The 23,001-nt window shown below is 42.3% G+C and overlaps 1 protein-coding gene across 1 annotated transcript in view; it reads left to right on the forward strand.

Moving 5' to 3' along the window:
* LOC116949408 (metabotropic glutamate receptor 8-like) overlaps positions 1-23,001 on the forward strand; it is a 290,056-nt gene that overhangs the window by 212,561 nt on the left and 54,494 nt on the right. The window contains exons 10-11 of the mRNA XM_032966701.2: positions 8,554-9,222; positions 10,991-11,254. Coding sequence (XP_032822592.2) covers positions 8,554-9,222; positions 10,991-11,254 — 933 coding nt within the window. The remainder of the gene's footprint in view (positions 1-8,553; positions 9,223-10,990; positions 11,255-23,001) is intronic.

The raw sequence follows: 23,001 nt of genomic DNA on the forward strand, positions 1-23,001 counted from the left end.
TCCTCGGCACGGCGGTTGAAACAATCGTGCTCGCTACTTAAATCCCCGCGCCTCTGTCCACCCAGCAGCAATACTTGTGTGCAGCACAGTTAGTTTATCGGCAGGTCACGTGCGGTAGGTTAAAGGTTGGGTACTCTCACCTCTTCCAAAACTATTTAACCAATACCCTCTAGATGGGGCTCTGTAGAGCTCCCTCTCGTGAAGAAATTGACTGCGCTGTTTCCGTTTTACATTTGCCTGTTAAATTCGAGGTGATGTGTGGATATGGAAGATCTCTGCATGTAAATGTGAATGATCCCTGGTCTCTGTTTGATAACTAGATGTGTGTAAATCCACGATTCTTTCCCTAAAGACCTTCTAAAAGGGTCAATGCAATCTCTGACCAGGCAACATTTTTTTTCACCCCTTGCCCAGATTACTCCGTGAAACAGATTTAAGTGCAATATGTTAAATGTTGAAATTCTCATGAAAGATTCGGACAGTGCATCTTGTGAAGCGCAGCAGACGTTTGCTTCAGTAATGGCTCATTGATCCAGCTGTTATGTTTGCTTGTAAGTGATTACGGACACCTGACCTGATGAAGAGTTGTTGTGTGTCCTGCAACTGTGCACCGCTCAGTGAGACTAATGATGCTTTGCTCGAATTTCTTGTCTCTTATATCATTAGTTGTTGTGTAAAGGGACAAGTTAAGGTCAAAGTATCTCCCTGCTCTGATGAGCATTGAGCAGTGCTTACAATTGTGCATGAAGCACCACATTTTTTTCTACGTTTTACTTTTTTAATTTCTCTCTCAAAATTATATCCCGATTGCACGATGGCATAACATCACGAGGTGAAGTAAATTTGGATTTAGCGAGCAGCGTACCACCTTGTATGAGAAAAATATCCCAGACAATGTCACGCCTCTTCCATGGGCCTCTTAACAACATCAATAACAGCACTATAAACATACACGCACCAATAATTATATAATCAGTGAATCCTATAATAATTCTATAATCGTGCAAGTGGTTTGTAACAACTCACATAATCCAGGAGAGTGCAAATCCTGTCATCTGCAATTTAGCCGAACTCCACCAATAATAAGCAAATATACTTCAAATTAATACAAGTGCGCTGGTAATTCCTCCTAAAAACCGAAGCTCACCACAAATTCTCATCCAAATATATATTTTTAGTTTTTTCGCGGTCAGACGCAGATTACAGGGTCCATGGGGAAGTGTTCCTCACGTCACCACGTATCATTGGAATTCTACTCAACTTACATATTTAATGCTGCCCAGACCATTGCACACGTCTCAGAGTGCAGAATTAACGGGAGTGACCAAGCAAGTGAAGGAAAGAGAGAGAGGAAGCAATTCCTTAACTAACTAAAGTAACCTTTGTATTTTACCAGGTAAGGCCCACTGAGCTATACAGTTTTTTCAGAAGCGACCTGGCCACAAATGGTCGCCCATCATTTGGACATTTATAGCAGCCAGATAATCTAAACGCACGTTGTTTTTAAACGTGGAGCGGATTACCGGAGGACCCAGAGAAAAATAAATTTGACCACGGGGAGAGAGACACGCAAACTCCAAATATACAGGCGTCAGGGTCGGGATCGAACCCACGAGCTCCTGCATACCAGGCGAGGTGGAAGAAGAAGATTTTGAGAGGCTTCAAAGCAGAGTGAGGGGAGCAGGAGACGGACCGCGTGGCGTTTTCTTATACCAGGAGTTTGTCAGTCCGTAGGGGAACTGAGATGGGGACATGCATTTAGACAGAGGGCAACTGTCTGCACAACTTGAAAATGGTAACGGTAAAATACTTGATAAACGTTATTCGTTTGTAATATAACTGTCATTAGTTTGGAATGTGTCTGTAAACAAATATTTTTCGAGTTAAATGACGCCACATTTCACTCTGGTATATTGCACATTGAGTGCACGGTTTTTTACAGCGTGTCTTCCTTTACTGCTACGCAAAGACGCAAACTAAGATAATGAGAAAAGATTAAAAAAAAAATCCTTGTGAGGCGTGTGTTTAAACTTCAAAACATGTCGGTAGTTTCTATAATGCAGTTGAAATGGCACACAAAGGTGCGTTGAGTATCTGCATTTAAGCAAACGGTGCTGGCTAATGTCTTAATAAAGCAACGTGAACAACCAGAACAATCCAATACCATCGCATCTGTTTGGAGAACGTAAGAACATCATTCTAATAATTTACAGTCCATTGTCAACCCACCGCTGAATGAAGGCCTCCCCATTCTGTGTCAGGAGTGATATATGTTCGACCATACTTCACCGCGGTGGTCAGCACAGGTTGGTGAACAAGGTGAGCCCCGAACCAGTACGGCGATGACTCACAACTGACAATAGCCATGGCTCAGAATTGAACCTGAATGTCTGGGATCATCGCGCAATGCGCTGACCACTGTGCCACCAATTCACTTCTCAAATAAAATACATTCATTCAGCGTAAGTCTCTTGAACATAAAACAGAAGTGCAATTTATTATAATACAATGTATCATAATATTTTAAGATAAATATATTCATTTCATGCTTGCATATCATACGTATCACTACATGCAATTTTTTTGTTATTTTTAAGATTCCACGGCACAGGCTGTGAACATTGGGTTATCCATTGAAGAGTAACATTGGCTCATCACTATATAGATTGAGGATAGGTCTGCTGCTGTGGCCTTAGTAAGATCATCTCTTTGAGAAACCTGATGTAAGATCCCGTGCGCGTCAAATTTCTACTGCCACGATGAAGTCTCAGCCAGATAATGGTCATGTCCTGGCGATTTCCCACTCTGAAGCATTCGATATAGAGCCGTTAATAAGTTAGATGGGAGCTACTTTTTTAAATCAGGTTGTCTCTGCGTGATATATATTTTATTAAAATATAATAATACAATTAATATATATTTTAACTGACTTTTGGTGAATCACAACTTGGGCCAAAGCTTGTCGGCCACGTGCATATGAACAGCCTAGTTGCTTGAAATCGCACTGAGAGACTGAATGAAGAAACGAACGCAATTCGTTCGACGCCACGTTGACAATGACGACATAAACATTCCGACCAGTGACCATGTTCTCTTAAACGTCCTTAATCGCGGCTCCAGACGTCGCAACTCGCGGCGGCCTTCTCGTCCCGCAATGGGTGAGCGTTCCTTCGGGAGAAATTAAAAAAAAAATTATTCAAAGTGCACTCACGTGACGTGCCATTGTTTCAGCGTTCACCCTGACCGGGGCGAACGAGAGCGCTAGGCGAGAGAGAGAGAGAAAAAAAATGACGAGATTTCTGGGAAACAATCGTGCGAAAGTAAACGCGTAGCCTCGGGAAGGAGGGCATTCGACCCTGACACGCGCGCAACGCACACTTGTGGGGTCAGGGTGGGAGAATGCTTTGCCAAGTGCTTTGCTGATTGCCAGAGGGTGCCACGTTGTCTCCCATTGAGTCATCGTATGGAAATGTTTTATCCCATCCATTCATCATCTGTGTGCCGATGGTGACTGCATTGCAGCGGCTTCGCTACGAGCCAGCACTTTAGAACAGCGTACTGACTTCTTACTCTGACAAGCAAACACGGCAGAGAGCACTATAATTGTTATGTAATTTAGTGACTGCTGCAAATTTTAAATGTGCCCCAAAGCAATACCGAGGGGGAAGATTTATACCACTGCACGATTGCAATCAGTCATATCGGTTCGACATCCTCTGTATTAAGCCTTCGCAGGCACTGCATACAATGCAAATATTGTGTTTATGAGAATGGATAGCTATAATAAGACTGTAACCGTATGATCACCGTATTTTATCAAGTATTAATATAGCTCGTGTTAGGAGACACGACAGCGTGGATGTTCACACGTCGCGGCACCCAAAAATGCACACAAATCGTTAACGCATTGAAATTCCGCATCTTAATGATCAATTTCACTTTGTTGATCAATTGATTGCATAACGTCACGTGAAAGGAGTGAATTATCATTAATTTATTTTATTTGGGGTGTACATTTTTCTTCGTACGGTATTTTAATAGACGGCACCGTTATCAGTCGATCTAAATCACCAGAAGGTGGTGGTGGGAGGGGAGGATTCAGAAGTTCTCCCCAATATGCCTTAATCTGCACCTAAGCTGAGGATATTTAGAATATTTAGTTCATTATGAACAGGCAATCCAGGGGGATCACATCTCTTAATCTGCTGTTGCTTCCACCCAGTCATTGGCACGGGTCAATTAACCCTCGTAGATGGGGTAAAACAGTATTGCTATCAAAAATTCCTCAGGGTGTGTGCAAGGCATGCATTGACCTTTATATTTATACTATACTGAGGCTACCTGGAGCCAAATGTCGTAGGTTTGAGATGGATGTTAATTCTGTATCTACTACTTATTATGATGACATACATGTAAATTTCGATTTAAAGCTTTCGTGACTGCAGGGATTCATCTTCTTGGTTCTTTCGGTAAAGTCATGTTGAAGGGAAATAATTAAAAATAAAACGTAATAAAATAAAATTCTCACGACGTTTCGGCCACAACACAAGCAGCCGTCCTCAGGTGAAGAAACATAACTGTCGGAAAGACAGCGCTCCAATGAACACCGCTAAGCTTGGCAGCGTCTTTTAAGCTGGGTGGGAGGAGCAGAGCGCCTTGACAAAGGAGTTTACATATCAACATAATAATTTAGCATTGAAGTAGCTGTGTTAATGTGAGAGATTATCACGATGTTAAAGTAATAAATTAGCATGTATCTGGGAGATTAGCATGATGTTAATGTGAGGAATTAGCATGTAACTGGTCACGGAAGTAGCTATGTTAAAGTCAGAGTTTACATATCAACAGAGGCATTTAGTATATTGACGCTAAAGAACTGCAACTACCCAACTATAATACAATAAATATAAACTACATCAGTATAATCAATGTACTCAATATATTCTCCACTAAGCTGAGCTACTAACAATAAGTCATTATACATTACACTTCTATGTCGCAAAAAATATTATAATATGCCTCCAACTAATTTTTTTGATAGACTGCCATAGACAGACCCCAACATTGAATTATACACTGCATTACTATACACTACCCTATACTTTAGATTATAATAATATTAGACTTGTAATATTATACTATGTATTATTTTACCAACCCTACTGTATACCACACAGCTGTATATTCACTATACAATTACGATACTATATATTACCAAATGAATTATATTAAACATTACGCTGAAAGGTACTAAGAGATTAGCAGGATGTTAAGGTGTTGTGGCCGAAACGTCGTCAGAATTTTATTTTATTGTTTTAATTTTTTATCATTATTTCCCTTCTACGTGGCTTTACCGAAATAACCAAGACGATGACATACATGTATTAGGCATTAGTAAACATATATATGGCAGGGTGTCCACAAACATTTCATCAATGATTTCTCATCATGGTCATCACCATTAGCCATGATCAATATACTGCTGGACAGAGGTCTCCCCTGAGCCATCACGTGCTCATATGGTCCTGTGATGTAACATTTCATCTCGTACCTACACATGAGCTGTTATCATGGCGCTATCTCCATCCTTTGTATCATCTCGACTCCGTTCTCTCCTTCGACTGCTACTCCATCGTAAGTCTCGACCATCGGCAAACACCCATCCTAGAGACCTGTCCCTCCCAAGCCCACTTTTCGGAACAGTGAATATGGTATCTCTAATCAATGTATTCCTCTTTCTGCTCGTCAGTGTTGTCTTCAATTCCAAAACATGCACCTCTCTATGCTATCATGTGCACAGTTTTAGAAGAAAGCACTGCTCCTGGTTGCACGTGTTAATATTATTCATCGTTATTCACAGGCATTTTCCAATACAATGTTGGATGAAGACCTCCCTGCGCATTGCAATTGATTGAATTTGATCATGCTTCACCGTGCTGGGCACTGTCGGTTAGTGAAATGTGGCCCAGGACCGGTTCAGTTATCACTTGCCATTCACCTTAGCTATGGTGGGGAATCAAACTAACATCACCAGGTTGATAGTGCAGGGTACGGTGCACCGCACCAGTGCCCTTGCTCCAATAACATTGCACCTGACAGAGCAACAGGGTGTGACATTGTAGTAGTGTTACGTCCCGTTATTATTATTATTATTGCGGAATTTTAATTCAATTTTTTTTTTATAATTTCTTGGCTGTCATCGTTGCGAGAATGCATCCTGATGCATTTATAAAAAAAATCAGATCACAGGTCATGTTTATTATAATCACAACATTCGTGTACCGAGGCTCACAGTGACGAGTTACAAATTACCCCCACACCTGCCATAGAATAAGTGGCATTTCCATCTTAAAAGCATTAATCCCCAGCAGAAAGTGATTGAATGTGAAAGGAATAATTTTATATCCCCCCCCCCCACCCCTTCCTCCCACCACCACCTCCTGCCCCCCATTTTTTATTTACAATATTGAAGTTTTGATTGCACAACAACAAGGATTTATCTCCGCTCAATGTTGGACGACGTTGCCATTAATAAGAGTTGATATGCATTTCAAAATTCAAATAATCATATTTCGTAATTGAAATGATTGTAACGGCAGTTTCTTTGGTAGCTAGATAAAATAACAGTCATTGTTTTTGATTTTGGGCTAATTAAGCCAAATCCTACATTTGTAAAATGCCAAAAAAGTGAATTGCAATAAAAAATACAAACTAGCAAGCCATTATATTGAGGGAGCCTCTGTTGTATTATACACGCATGCTTCCACCACCCACACACGTGAATTACTTCGCACACTCACACCAATGTGCTTGGGTTCCAATTAGATTATTTGAATGCTTTTACTTTCTCAAAGTATTTTCTTTCGAAATCTTCCCAATTACGACACAGACCTCGATCAGCAATTATTGGTTTAAGGGTTTCGTAATAAAATAAAATAATTGTTATTGTATGGACTGACAGATTAGATGAAAATTATATTTTCCAGACATTGGAATAGGTAACCCATCGGCTCAACGTGTGTGTATACATATTCCCAATTTTTGTTACGACGTGATAACCTGCCTAATGTTATTGCCAGTTGAATTTTAATGTATGCCGGGCATGGTTGCATTCCATGCCTGCCATTCAGTGACTCAAATGTGAGGTTGGTGAATCACGTAAAGATCGCGGATGAGGCACCCACACCAAAAGGCTGAGCTAGATATCATTCTTATTTATGCATAGATTTTCACCATTATGGTGAGTGTCTCTTTCATGTGTTTGTGGGTTGTACCTCGTGGTTAATTTGTTTCCGGCGTTACGTCTGAAATTTGCTTCGCGTCCCTGAACAACACGCGTACAAGTCGATGACACATCAGGTGGGGTATCATTACAATGGAGTACAACGGCCTGGTCTTTGACATAGACGTGTGGCGTTTGAGGGGTCCCACCCCCCCCCCCCCATTAATTCGTATTTCCTCCCAACGTGTAATCACAAGAAGGTGGGAATGGTCCAAACAACTCATGCAGGGTTCTTATTAGGAACGTGTCTCGAATATGTTTTAGGCTTTACTGGATAAACAAAGCAGTTGTTGTGTTTTCATGCAATTTCCCGAGCAATGGACACGGATCCAACTGTGCATGTCGCAAATATGATAATTAATTAAAGTGATTATCAACCTGATTACATCATGGTACAGATTCTCATCTTCAACAAACAACTGCCACACACAGCGCTAAATTACTCTTTTATTTTGGCGATGCACACGCATATGCATTTTTTTTTTCTTCTGCAAATGTATATGCAAGGGAACATTCTCCAAGACAAGAATTGTTCCCATTTTATTCAAAGTTCCAGGGCGTGCCAATTGTGTCCCTGGCGTCATGCCATGAGACAAAGTATTCAATTGGATCTGTTACAGAGCGGTGCAACCCTTCGTATCGAGAATGGCTCCAGCCAGAGGAGATGGCAGAGCTACTTCTGGGACCCCTTCAAGTGGCCTTTGGTCCGCACGGTAGAGGGTAGCACTTTTTAATAATCATTGCGTGAAAATCAAACCGATATGTTTAATCCTGAGAGCAAGAATGTTGCCAATTTAAGTGCGTGAACAAATTTAACGTGATGGGCTTTTGTTCTATGCAGTCATTGGTTATCGGGCTGAAACCATCAACTCACTACGCTAGAGAACCTGGTGTAATCACAGCCCAATCTATGTTATGAATGTGGGTCTCTGTTCAAGTCAATGGGCCTCTATATGACTCATTGGTGACCGGGCCAAGATGACCACGAATTCACTACACTCGAGAACCCCCGTTGAGTCGCGGGCGTCCGAAATCCTGGATCAAACCTTGGTTCTCAGCGGCGTGAACTCGGCTGTCTGACCTCCGGGGGGGGCATCCTGGCATCACCTCCTTCCCTCGTGAACCAAATTTGGCTCCGCCACGACCAACCGCGACTCCCTGGTGCATTGTCTGCTGCTGCTGCTGCTGCCCATCTGTCGTTCATCCCGTGCCCCCCGCGTGCCCCCCACCCCTCCCGCCCCTGCCCCCCTCCCCCCACCCACCGTTTACAGATGAACGCGCTGCAGTGGGTGCGCGTCCCCCACGAGCCGCCGCCCGCGTCCGAGTGCAGCGTGCAGTGCGAGCCGGGCGAGAGGCGCCGGCAGCTCAAGGGCGTCCCGTGCTGCTGGACGTGCGAGCGCTGCGAGGGCTACACCTACCTGCACAAGGACTTCACCTGCAAGCTGTGCCCCTACCACCTGCGGCCCGACGCCAACCACACGGCCTGCCACCCCTTCCCGACCGTCAAGCTCGAGTGGCACTCGCCCTGGGCGGCCGTGCCCCTCTTCGTCGCCGTGCTCGGCATCCTGGCGACGTCGTTCGTGGCGGCGACGTTCGCCCGCTTCAACGACACGCCCATCGTGCGCGCGTCCGGCCGCGAGCTCAGCTACACGCTGCTCACGGGCATCTTCCTGTGCTACGTCGTCACGTTCCTGATGATCGCCGCACCGAGCGTGGCGCTGTGCACGCTGCGGCGCCTCTTCCTCGGCCTGGGCATGTGCATCAGCTACGCGGCGCTGCTCACCAAGACAAACCGCATCCACCGCATCTTCGAGCAGGGCAAGAAGTCCGTGGCGCCGCCGCGCTTCATCAGCCCCGCGTCGCAGCTCGTCATCGCGTTCAGCCTCATCTCGGTGCAGCTCTTGGGTGTGTTCGTGTGGTTCGGTGCCAACCCACCGCAGGTTTTTTGAATTTTTAAAGTTTCCTTTGCTTTGTTTGCTTGAACTGTTCAATGTCTCTCGGTTAGTTGGCCCGTGTCTAGAATCGCTCTGGCGCACGGAGCGACGATTTGATTGCGCGCCTTAATTAATGGTGTTGATAAGGAGGCATGGAGTAACCTGTCATAGGTGTTAGACAAAATTGTCAAGTTTGTTGGAAAGTTGGAAACTCATCCTTTGGCCGTAGCCCTTGGCAAATGATGGAAATTACACATGGCCATAGCAGAAACCAGTCTCCCGATAGAAAGGCCGTTTTTAATATTTCATAAAGGGCTACTCATTTCGAGTGAGCACGGAGGAATTTTAAGTTAAGCCAACTGCTGAGCAGGATTTCAACTCAAAATACTTTACAGCACTGTTACCGCAGTGCTATCTCGCAGGATCACGTCTATTCTGTTGCCAGTAAAATGTTATTGCAGCTCAGAATAAAATTTAAAGAATTAAGTACGTCATGGAATTACTATACATGAAACAGGCACTTATGTTTGGCCTCCAAATAGATACATCAATCAATTAATGACTATTTAAATAGTTTTTCAACTATGCAAACTATGTAGTCACGTTTTAAAATTGGAAATTTGTCTGCTAACAATACCGGGTAAAGGCAAGGTGAATGTTAATATTTTCCATGCCTTTATTGTAATAATGGCATTATGTTAAATAATTTGCGTGTTTCACTAGGTTATTGTAACAATGCTTTGCATACAAATGGTTTTATGGAGAAAAAATATTTTAAACCAGACCTACATATTTGCTGTTAGCAGACATCCATCTGCGTGCGTTTAATGTCTCAGGTGATGCTTTGGTGGAATCACCATGACATCATTTAATATTGCTAACTCTACAAAAAATACATCTCGAGAATGTTTCCTATGATGTTTAAAACAATGGGTGCTTATTATTCTGGCATTAATGCATAATTACAGTAGATGACACTTGCTGCTAAGCACTTCCGTGCTAAAATTTAGGAAACCGCAAATTAGATGATTACATAATTAAATGCATGAATAAAACACAGTACTATCAATAATTGCATGCTCAGTGATTCACAAACCGTTGGCTGTGCAGTTTTCACGATACCCCATTTATGTGGCTCCCCGCCATAAATTTGCACCAAAAAGTACAAATCCGTGCAGGCGTACGTGCCCCAAGCAATGGCAACACCTGTGTCGTGCACACACGGCTGATACAAATGAATTTCTACTTCTCCGACGTGTTCTCGGGTCGTGCCACGTGCTGTTCGATGCAGCGAGCGAGCTCCAGCTGGATTGCTCGACCAATCTTGCCACCCCACGCACGTGGGTGAGCTTTCCCCCCGGCTATCTCCGGTTTTCTCCCGCTTTGGCCGGCCTACGGTCAGCGGGGGCCCAACCGATTAGCTTCACGAGCCGGCAACGCTGACAGCAATCCTAGGGAGATATTTTTTTAGTTTTGCTGAAGAAACTCCCCGGCACACGGAAGCGTCCGGGACGTCATGCCGAACGGCACGCGGTAACAAATCGAAAATGCTTCGGAGAATCGCGCATCTCAAGCGCGTAGCTACAAGCGACGGACTTTCGGAAACGGTCTATCCTCCTTCGGAATACGTTTTTTCCGCTAAGCTGGCGTCTCTTCGCTTTACTCTTTGGTTCTATTCGGTAAAGTCACGTAGGTAAAAAATAAAACAGCAAAAATCACGACGTTTCGGCCACAACACAAGTCTCTTCGCTTTGTTCACTTCGTGAAATGGCAGGTGTTCATCAACGAACAGCGCACGCTTGACCCTATGGAGGCCCACTGGGTGCTCCAGTGCGACATCTCGGACCTGGCACTCATCTGCTCGCTGGGCTACAGCATCCTGCTCATGGTCACGTGCACCGTCTACGCCATCAAGACCCGCGGCGTGCCCGAGGGATTCAACGAGGCCAAGCCCATCGGCTTCACCATGTACACCACCTGCATCATCTGGCTCATCTTCATCCCCATCTTCTTCGGCACGTCGCAGTCCGTCAACAAGGTGGGCATCGGATGCTCGCCGTCTGTTGTTTCTCCACCGATGTCGTTTTTCACAACGCAACATGATTATCGCGATCTCAGTTTCCCGTGATTTTGCAATTGTAATAATGACAAGGTGCAGCTCTGCAATGATTTACTCACGCCGCTGAAGTGGCCTCCACTGGAGGGAATTCTATAAAGCCCCTCTAGAGGGTACTTGGTCTACTCTTCTTAGGTGGTGAGATATTTTGGAAGAGGTTGCAGTACCCACACGTTACCACTTTACACGTAACCAGCTGATCGACTGTAATTATATTTTGCATTCTAAATATCGTTTTATTGTTTTTTGTGATTTGCCGTACTTTCAGTATGAATCGATATTTCTTAAAAGTTCTAAATCTGCAGTTCTCTCAACACTAATTATGTAAACTTTACTATCTATAACACCTACATTGCACATGCTTTAAATTATACAATAAATACTATTAAATTGACAATGTCATATAACCCCCATGCTGTCAATTACTCCGTAAAATGTTTTTAATCCACTCATATAATTTGAAATGGCACTCATGTCTACGTGGAACTTCAATAATTCTGTTATTTTGGAACTATTTGGTAAATAATAAATGTTTTTTTTTATAGCAATGATAATTATATTTTTGATTTATAACAATATTTGTACAAGCCATACAATTACGATACACAGTTTGTTGTCCTTCCCCCGCACCTCCGATTATCACGGTCGCCTGCATGCGGTGCGAAAGAAGTTCAACATGCATAGATACTTCGCGATACCGTGGCAAACCGTAGGCATCGCCGTCGTAATAATTCATCGAGTCGCACGTCTTTTCGCATCTCCTCGCTGTGTAAATTGCACTACGTGTGCGAGCATGCCGAGAGTCCTCGGTCATGGGGCCAGATTCACGTCTCGACGAAACGGCTCGCCTTGGTGATTCGCCGCATTGTCGATGATCGAGACGGCAAACGTTTTTCACAAGAAGACGTCCGACAAAACAAACACCCAGCACAAGATGCTGGGTCAGTGTCTTGACTGCTCAACCAAGCAACTGGGTGACACTCATCCTGGCTAACAGCGCTGAACTAGTCGTGGAATTGCCACGTCCCATGGCATAACGTCACCACCGCAAAATTGCCCGCCTGTGTGCCCGCTAGACGGCAAAACGTAATATACTTATATAAATATATAATATAGTATTATGAAACAAAACTTGGATTAGGCTACACCCACCCAACAGCCAAAAAAGATACATTGTAAGGGTACAAAAATTTTACGTGCCAATTTTCATTGTTTCAGCTCACCGTGAATTTGAAGTACATTTTTCAAAACCAAATCCAGGAAGTCGGACTAAAAATCCAGAGAGCCAGAATGAGGGAATGTAGCCTGGGTTGACTTGTGACTGGGATTTGAAGTCAGAACCTTTTCCGTGTAAGCTAAGTACTCTAACCACCACATCATCATCATACAACATAGTATATGTATGTCCACTGCATATGTGTGTAAACATGTGTCTCGGAACACGTCATGTGAAAGGTGTTTATTCTCTGTTTCTATTCCTATGTTCAGTGCCTGGACACTGTCGGTACACTGTGTAATGTGCATGATTAGTACATTCCCTCCTGTGCCTATTCAATATCATCAGGCCTGTCAACAGAGTTATTGTCATGATCACTACTTGCGAGGTTCTGCTTAGACTTGACCTCAAGTCTCTTAAGTCTTAAAACTCGATAAGTAAATAGCACATGTGCTATTTCCATTGCAGCTGTAATGTAGCAATCAATCATGTGCAATATCGCCTAAAACCGAATTAATAAAAGTCTTAATTTTTTAGCACGTCAGAGTTCGTTCAAATCAATTGTACGTTTTTTAAACTGGATACCTGAATGCATAATTTACACAGGGATTGCAGTAATATTTTATGCTGCGTGTAATTTTTTTACATTTAGAATTCAAAGTATAAGAAGCCCATGCTACGGAGCGACAATTAGCAATGGTATAATTGAAGCGACAGTTCAAATGCGTAGCAGGCTGCAGACAGGCCACAGAACAATGTATAAGGTTACAGTTAAACATTTCTAACGCGAGGCAACAGAGGCGAGCCGTAACTGGTGCCGACAATTGCCCAAGCTCTGAGGCCCTATATGTTGGGATGTTTTGTTGTTGTTGTTGTTGCTGCCATCTCCATTAACATGTGAGAGGAAGCCTGAGTACCTGGAGAAAACCCACGTGGGCGACAGGGGAGGAGTGGGAGGGGCAGCAATCTATCCCCTTACAGGTGGAAACAGATGGAGATTAATCCACTCGCTCGACTGCCATTGCCTGGCGTGCCACGCTATGGCAGCATCGACACCCACACGGAAAGGGAATGGTCACAAAAATGGTGTGATCCACCAACCCCCATCCCCACATTGCTGGATTAGAGGCGTGCAAAACCACCACCGAAACGTCGTGATTTATTTTATTTTATACCTACGTGACTTTACCGAAATAACCAAAGAGTAAAGCCACCACTGTCCGGCAAATGTAAAAAAAAGTAATTTTGTATTATGGGAGATATGTGTTAGTACAAAGATATCCTGTATACTTCTTGCAGTGTACACGTGTCCCAGGTTGATGATAATAAAAATAACAACCAATGAACGATAATTAATTAGAAAACAGACACTTTGCCACAAATTATTATTGTTGTCATCAAATTTTGTCATCTTCACCACAATCACGGTAATTGTTGCCGTGTTGGTATCTGCCACCCCGTGGTGTTTCCCTGCAGGTGCCGACGATGTGGCTCAAACCTCCTCCCGGTTTCAATTATTTGTGACACCTTTTTGAATGCTGAACCAGATCATTTTAACAGCTTCACTGACTCACGCTTTCCATTTTAAAGCCGTTCCTTTTTTTTGTGTCTCCTGGGCAAATTTAATCACGTGCACACCCACTGCCACTCTTTCACGTCTCAACCCAATTTGTAAATACCTAACTGATTTATTTTAATTTATACCTACGTGACTTTAGCGAAAGAACCAAAGAGTATAAATACCTAACTTAATACAGTGAGGGAAAAAAGTATTTGATCCCCTGCTGATTTTGTACCTTTGCCCACTGACAAAGAAGTTATCAGTCTATAATTTTAATGGTAGGTTTATTTGAACAGTGAGAGACAGAATAACAACAAAATCCAGAAAAACACATGTCAAACATGTTATAAATTATTTTGCATTTTAATGAGGGAAATAAGTATTTGACCCCTCTGCAAAACATGACTTAGTACTTAGTGGCAAAACCCTTGTTGGCAATCACAGAGGTCAGACGTTTCTTGTAGTTGGCCACCGGGTTTGCACACATCTCAGGAGGGATTTTGTCCCACTCCTCTTTTCAGATCTTCTCCAAGTCATTAAGGTTTCGAGGCTGACGTTTGGCAACTCGAACCTTCAGCTCCCTCCACAGATTTTCTATGGGATTAAGGTCTGGAGACTGGCTAGGCCACTCCAGGACCTTAATGTGCTTCTTCTTGTTACCTGGAATAAATACACCTGTCCACAGAAGCAATCAATCAGATTCCAAACTCTCCACCATGGCCAAGACCAAAGAGCTCTCCAAGGATGTCAGGGACAAGATTGTAGACCTACACAAGGCTGGAATGGGCTACAAGACCATTGCCAAGCAGCTTGGTGAGAAGGTGACAACAGTTGGTGCGATTATTCGCAAATGGAAGAAACACAAAAGAACTGACAATCTCCCTCGGCCTGGGGCTCCATGCAAGATCTCACCTCGTGGAGTTGCAATGATCATGAGAACGGTGAGGAATCAGCCCAGAACTACACGGGAGGATCTTGTCAATGATCGCAAGGCAGCTGGGACCATAGTCACCAATAAAACAATTGGTAACACACTACGCCGTGAAGGACTGAAATCCTGCAGCGCCCACACGGTCCCCCTGTTCAAGAAAGCACATAATCCCATAGAAAATCTGTGGAGGGAGCTGAAGGTTCGAGTTGCCAAACGTCAGCCTCGAAACCTTAATGACTTGGAGAAGATCTGCAAAGAGGAGTGGGACAAAATCCCTCCTGAGATGTGTGCAAACCTGGTGGCCAACTACAAGAAACGTCTGACCTCTGTGATTGCCAACAAGGGTTTTGCCACCAAGTACTAAGTCATGTTTTGCAGAGGGGTCAAAACCTTATTTCCCTCATTAAAATGCAAATCAATTTATAACATTTTTGACATGCATTTTTCTGGATTTTTGTTGTTGTTATTCTGTCTCTCACTGTTCAAATAAACCTACCATTAAAATTATAGACTGATAATTTCTTTGTCAGTGGGCAAACGTACAAAATCAGCAGGGGATCAAATACTTTTTTCCCTCACTGTATGTATATCATCATTAGACCTCCTTTGCCAGGACCAAAATGTAATAATAGGGGTTTTCCCCTTTTTTCTGGCAAAAAAATTGAAACCTTTTTTTACAAGGATTCATGTCTGCATTAACCACAATGCCTGCAGTCAAAATGCAAACAAAAAAATATACTATGATAATATGTGCATTGTCCTTGAAACTGATTGGTCCACACCAAGGGATATTTATAGTCTGACGTGTTTTTTCGCGACTTTCGTGTCGGGTTTAACGGCACGTTTATATATTTATGCAATCTAACCCATAAAAAAAACCTGTAATATGGATAAATAACTAATTTGGTTATTTTAACACGTAGGCTTTTGCGACCAATGTTATCCATAATAGAGGTTTTTTGGGGTTAGATCTTTTAAACATAAATGTTTCGTTAAACCAATTCTATTATGAATCAGTGCTCTTGTTTGTTTTAAATTATTACTTATTCATACTATACTGGACAAAACAAAGGATAGGTGGGATAGGAGTTATAATGTTTCTTCATGAATTTGCACGTGTGACCTATGACCCTTGGTCATCTCACTTGTCATAATAGACACTCTCAAAGCCATCATTCCCTGTTCACTGTCATTTGCTCGCAAAGCATAACTAAGCAAGACAGATCGCAGGTGTCACCTTTTATCGAGAGACACACACTTCACTCGCATAGGAATAGAAGCAACACTATTACAAATACAAAGGTTATGAATATACAGGACCATTTTTTAAAAATAAAATTGATACTGTAAAATATTGCTTTGTACCTCAAACACTACAAAACATAGAGAGTGTTAACCTATATGCTAGTACCCACCTTGATAATCTTGTACACATAAGCCCCGCTATCAGTAAACTTAGTTATTATACAAACATACTGAGAGTGCTGCAGACAAATATCTAAAATGTAAACTTTGAGGACAGCAGACCTTTCCAAATGTATTATACTTATAACACGGCTCATATTTTCCCAGATGTAACAATTTACTTCAATACGCGGTATATAAATATTATCCATCACGTTAGATTTCAGTTTCAAACTTTGCACTTATTGATTGCTTTTACTCTGGTTTTGCTAGGTTCAAGTTTTTCCACGGATCTGTTTCTTGTTTTCAATATAATTTGTATTTACCTCACAGAATGTTAACTATCTCACCTAGTATACAGGAAGGCGTGGGTTCCATCCCGACCCTGACGATACTACATTTGCCGTTTGTATATTCTCCCCGCAGTCTTGTGGATTTGTATTGGAGTCCTCCGGTTTTCCCCTCCATATTTAGAAACAGCACGCATTTAGAGTATTTGACTGCTATAGATTTCCACGTGATAAGCCACTTCGTTGAGCTATCATTTGTGGCCAGGTCGCCTCTGAAAAACAGCCTAATAGCTCAGTGGGCTTTGCCTGATAAAATAAAATAAAACGTTTAAAGTAATAGCAAAATAGTCTCCTTGCAAAATTAATAAATTTTTTGTGACTTATTCAAAATGCAGATTGCCTCCCTGCTTAAACAAGCCTGGGCAGCGCTAGCTACATTTATGGTTTTGAGCGGTGGAAATTACACGTTCCTATGGCGTGAGCCAGACTCTGCAAGTGGATGTTTTTCATACTTAATAAAGGCTGATAGAGTGGTGGCTCAGTGGGTAAGCGCACTGAGCCACGAGCCTCGTGACCTTGCTTTGATTCCCGACCACAGCTGCCACATGAGTGGTAACTGGTGTTCGAAGTCGTCACGACCCCCACTATTACCAACCCATACTGACCAACTGAGTGAAGTATGGTCAATCAGCCCCCATGACCAACACTGCGTAGGGAGGTCTACGTCTAGCAATGTACTGATTACTGGCTTTAAATTGTTATTATGTTAATATTATATTACATGATTGATGTAACCTGAATGTTTTTACGTGTATTTGATCAAATTGCAGCATTATTTTTGTGCAAGTTGAATATATATAAAAATTGTGTTTACCAGTTTTCAAAATGTGGGCAATTGTTTGAGTATTATCGTGTCCCATTAGCAAACATTAGTTGAAGCTTAAACAGATAAAATGCAAAGATCCGATGGTGAAACAGTTCAGTGTGTGATCAATGCGTCTTGTAATGCACATTAAAGGCACCAAAGAGATGGAACTTTTGATGCTATTTTAAACACGTTCATATGCCTTGCAGGTGGAATCTACATGAAGACTTCACAGTTGCTTTAGAATAAGAGGTCTTGGGGAAAAAATACGCGGCCACATTCCACTGATTAAACATTTTATTTTAACCAAATCTCATTCCTTTACATATCTTATCTCTGAACTGAGGCGGGGTTCCTCGTGCAATGACGAATACGAGATGTCATCTTTGAATGCTTTCATGTAAAAAAACAGTGAGGGTGAAGAGCAACTGAAATACGAGCAGTCACGTTGTACGTGTGTGTGTGTGTTCTTCATTGGAGCGGTGGTGTAGCGGTTAGCGCGCTGCGCTACAAATCTTGCAACCCGAGTTCGATTCCCGCCCACGGCCAACACCAGTGACGATTATCTGAACCGGTTCTGGGCCTCCCCTAGGTCGACTCAGCCTTAAATGAGTATCTGTTGCGGTGTGTAGTAAACATCGCCACTAGGGAGACAAAGTCGGTCGGGCATAGTGCTTGGCCACCCACCCCCTCGTGTACCGTTCCCGGCCTTCATAGGTGCTCGCAATCAGCACTTGACCCAACAGTCTGTTGGAGGCTATACGGACCCGATTCACTTGCTGGTTAATGTCAAAGTTGTAGTATTTTGGGATATAAAATAAACCATCATCTCGTTGTCAACGCGTTGCTTTCTCAAGGTGTCAATTTGGTTCCGATTTTTCTCAATAAGCAGTTACTCGTGGATAGTTTTGGAAGGAGTATAGTTTACCTGAGCGACCAAATCCGTTTTTTTTAAACTATGTAATACGAGTCAACAGCCCTATAATCAAGACTGTTGAAACGCTGTTATCGGAGTTGTTATTTATTTTATATACATATTTATTGAAATGCCAGGTAAGCATTTTTCTTGTACTCCCCAAGAATACACTCGGTGTGGTAACATCAAAGGACAACTCAGTATTTCAAGGCAATCTTATTGAATCAGTTTATGGACCAAGGTACACTTCGTAAGACCAAATAAAGTGAATATTTTGTGCATCTGTGCATTGGCATTGCTTCCGAGCATTACAGATTACAGTGACTGAGTAATGAGTAACTGCTGAGATGAAGTGATATTTTTTTGTTAACGTGTCTTTATTATTTGTTTTAATAGTTCTTGCCATTCATTGCCACATTTAAGTCGTAATTTGTCCTGTCACGGTGGCGAAAGGATGATCTAGTAGATTGTTTAGGAGCCAGAGGGCCCAGGATGAGTTGTCCCAGTTCTTTATTGCAAGAGGGTTTATTTTTTATTTAAAGCTTTCGTGACTGCAGGGATTCATATTGTTGGTTCTTTCGGTAAAGTCACGTAGAAGGGAAACAATAAAATAATAAAAAATATAAAACAATAAAATTTTATTTTTTATTATTTTATTGTTTCCCTTCTACGTGACTTTACCGAAAGAACCAAGAATATGCAAGAGGGTTGTTAGATATTATTTGCCTGTCACCTGGTTACACTTACTGGTTAAAATGATTGCAAACGTATTTAGCCATCTGTGATTCGCGTATCTGATTGCAGATGCTTCTAACAAAATGCAATCTACGTTAATTTGAAACAACATCCGTCCGCATTGGCGGAAAGCAACAAGTGCATCGCAATGCTCGTTGTAATGCCCTTAAAGTACGGAATGGAATAAGGACATGACAAAAGAACAATGCAAAATTATACAATTTAGTCTCCTGTTTATTGTAATGATTTATATTTAATATTTGTAAGCAATCTCAAAAAAAGCGATTGACTTTAAGCAGAACGATGATGATCGTTAGTTAAGTGTATGGTCTCATCGGAAGGTTGTGCGTGCAAATCCGGATTGAAAGCTGACTCAGCCCTTTATCCCTTTGGGGCAGATAAAATTAGTACAACTTTGTGGAAAGTCAACACTGGGTATCCAATGGATCGGCTTGTAATCAATTCTACCACTGGTTGTAAAGAAACAAGTTTATGAGCTCCACTACTTTCATTTTAAAGTTTAAACTACTTGTAACTGAAATAAATAAGTGGTGTTCTCGTGCTGCTAGGCAGGTCTGTTTTCCCTCCTTCGCTACTCTCTCAACGTGAAGCTCCCTGCAGGGATTTAAGGTCATTAAGCGACTGTGGGGTTAAGGTTTCCCCAGTGCCACTATGCCCTGACATGTTCCATTATGCTCTGGCATGATCCCTTACGATGTGTCAATTAAATTTCCTGCTAATGCATACAGTAAATAAATAAAAAAATGTGCTGCTTGTAAGGCAGTCAATTACAGCTCACAGTGCTACATGCATCTGTTCAAGATCCTGTGCCATGCCTTATGCCCCTAAGTCTTGGCCCAGCACATAATTTACAGCTACAATCAAAGTTTAGTGATGCACATGGACCTCAATTCCTCCCACTACATTGCCAATAGCCCACTTTGCTGAAGACCTTCATATTATTGAGCGTGTGTGCGTTTGATCTGTTTACCAAAACATGACCCTTAGTTTCGATTTAAAGCTTTCGTGACTGCAAGGATTCATCTTCTTTGGTTCTTTCGGTAAAGTCACGTAGAATGAGAATAAAACAATAAAATAATAAAATAACACGAAAAATTATCAAGACGTTTCGGCCACAACACAAGCAGCCTTCTTCAGGTGAAAGAACAGAACTGTCGGACGACAGACTTTACCGAAAGAACCAAAGAAGATGACCCTTTGTCTAACCTCAATATTAGACACCTTAGTATTCGCAGGAATACACAGAAGCCAGCGCTACTCAAGGTTTCTCCCTACTCAAATGAGACATGAAGCAGCGTTCGTGTTAATTCGTGACTCTGAGCCAGTGGTGGAACTTCCGCATTCTCATGGATGGAGTCGGACATTTCAGTGGACAACTACTTTCGACTCTCCACCAAACAGTGCCCTGGAGTAATAACAGTCTGAGTTGACCGTGGACTGGGATTTTAACTCACAACCTGTATGCTAGCATGGCTTAAATATGAGCAAAGTATGATTTATTTCATTTTATTTCTACCTACGTGACTTTACCGAAAGAACCAAAGAGTATGGATTCCTGCAGTCACGAAAGCTTCAAATCAAGATTATGTACAGAACATTGAATGGCACAAATGTAACACGGACCAGAAAGTTTCTGCAAATATCATACGTTCAACCTAACAGACAGTCGGCTTGTGTGGGATGCATCACTTGGAGAGTGCCATGGTGGCGAGATGTTAACTACCTCGCTTGGTATACAGGAGGTCGTGGGTTCGATCCCGACCCTGACGCCTGCTGCTGCTGTATATTTGGAGTTTGCGTGTCTCTCTCCCCGTGGTCACGTGGATTTTTTTCCGGGTCTTTCCGGTTTTTCCCTCCACACTTAGAAACACGCGTTTAGAGTATTTGGCTGCGATACATTTCCACATAAGCCACTAAGTTGAGCTATCATTTGTCGCCAGATCACTTCTGAAAACGAGCTATATAGCTCAGTGGGCCTTACCTGGTAAAATAAAGAATAGTTTCTTTCCAAAAATTGTTTACAGTTTACGGTGATCATGAATAATAACGACGCGGGAGACAAGGGGCAGAATGCGTGCAAGGCGGTGTCTAGTGAGGGCACAAAGCGGTGACATCAGAATCACAATCCTTATTCATACTGGAGGAATCCGATGAGCTATAAAGCTCGTATTCACAGATGTCCAATAGGTCAGCTCGTGTGCAGCCTCTGCGAGTTAGATGATTGCAAGATTGTGAGAGGTGGATTGGGGAGACCTTCATCCAGCGGTGGATTGACCATGGCTGATGATGATAAACACGACAGGGTGCAGGAATGCCATTTCAACGTTGCCTTCAATTTGTTTTACCTAGAGTGATATATATGTTTTTTACTGACATTAAATCGTGAACAGGATATACATCTTGATTTAAAGTTTTCGTGACTGAAGCATTTGAAAGAAGTGCTTCTTGCCGTTGTTTTTCTTTTCACACCTGATGATGACTGCTTGTGTTACAGTCGAAACGTCGTGATAATTTAATTGTTTTAAATAAATTGTATTATTTTATTGTTTCCCTTCAACGTGACTTTACCGAAAGAACCAAGAATAGGATATACATCTGGCAGCATGAATCGGTCAACTAATACCTGCTGGCCGGAGAATGCGTGTCGGCATGTCTGACAAAGCTTGTTAGCATTGGTGATCTGTAACACAATATAATACAGGTATTTTTGGGGGGTTAGATCGCGTAAATATATAAATGTGTCGTTAAACCCGCCACCACCCGACACAGCCAATTAGTAAGGTTTGTCATGTAAACAGAAGATGCCAATTCGTTACTCGTACAGCACACCGGTGTGTTGGAGAGCAAAGCCACAACATTTACAATCTGTACCTCACTAGCTGACGCTGTCTGACAAAGAGGTGACATCTGAATTTGTATAACTTTATTTCTCTATGGTTTACAGAAGAAGAAATATCCATTGAATATTATTCCAACAGAATACCCCATCCTGAATGTGTACTTTAACAGCCTTGCATAATTATTTACATCCTTCCATGCAAATGTGTTGTGCTTGCACATTCGTACGGGCTATTACCAGGTCTAGCCTCAGGCTTCTTAAGTTCTCTGCACGAAGAACAAAGTCTACTTTTTAATCATCCTTAAATTCCACATCTCAATGGGAGCCCCATTCATTTTTTTGGCATGACCCTGTTTATGACATTCCCCCCCTAATGTTTTGGCATATCTCATTGACAGACACTCTCACAAATTGAGAATTGTGAACAAATTGGGCTGGAGTATTTGACCAACTCTCTTGTTGTGGCTAATGATGATGGAAGTGGGCTTCGACATTGTTAAATGTTGATGAATTATTGAAAGCTCGCAGCACCCAGAGGTGCAATTCCACAAAGAGTTTACATTTCATATTGCAATTCACGTTTTTTTTTTTAAACAAACACACTCATCACGTGCCGCACAGCCATTGTGATGGATGTTTTTATGCTTTAATCAAAGTGGGCTAATTGCAGCATTCATACTGTCAAGGAGAAAACGTGAATCTCGATGAGATTTGGCAGGTTTGTTTTTTGTCGAGATATGAGGCCTTCCACCAATTTTGAAGACATTTGGTGTGGTAGTTTTTTTTTTTTTTGCCACGCGCGACCTCAAAAACGGAGATTTTCATGCCATTGATAACTAACACGTCTGTGAGTACGTCTAGTGCAAAAAAAACACACAATGGGGGTGATGG

The sequence above is a fragment of the Petromyzon marinus genome, chromosome 36 (genome assembly GCF_048934315.1).
Source record: "Petromyzon marinus isolate PM22_M1 ecotype Great Lakes invasive population chromosome 36, UKy_Petmar_22M1.pri1.0, whole genome shotgun sequence".
NCBI classification, from domain to species: Eukaryota; Metazoa; Chordata; class Hyperoartia; order Petromyzontiformes; family Petromyzontidae; genus Petromyzon; species Petromyzon marinus.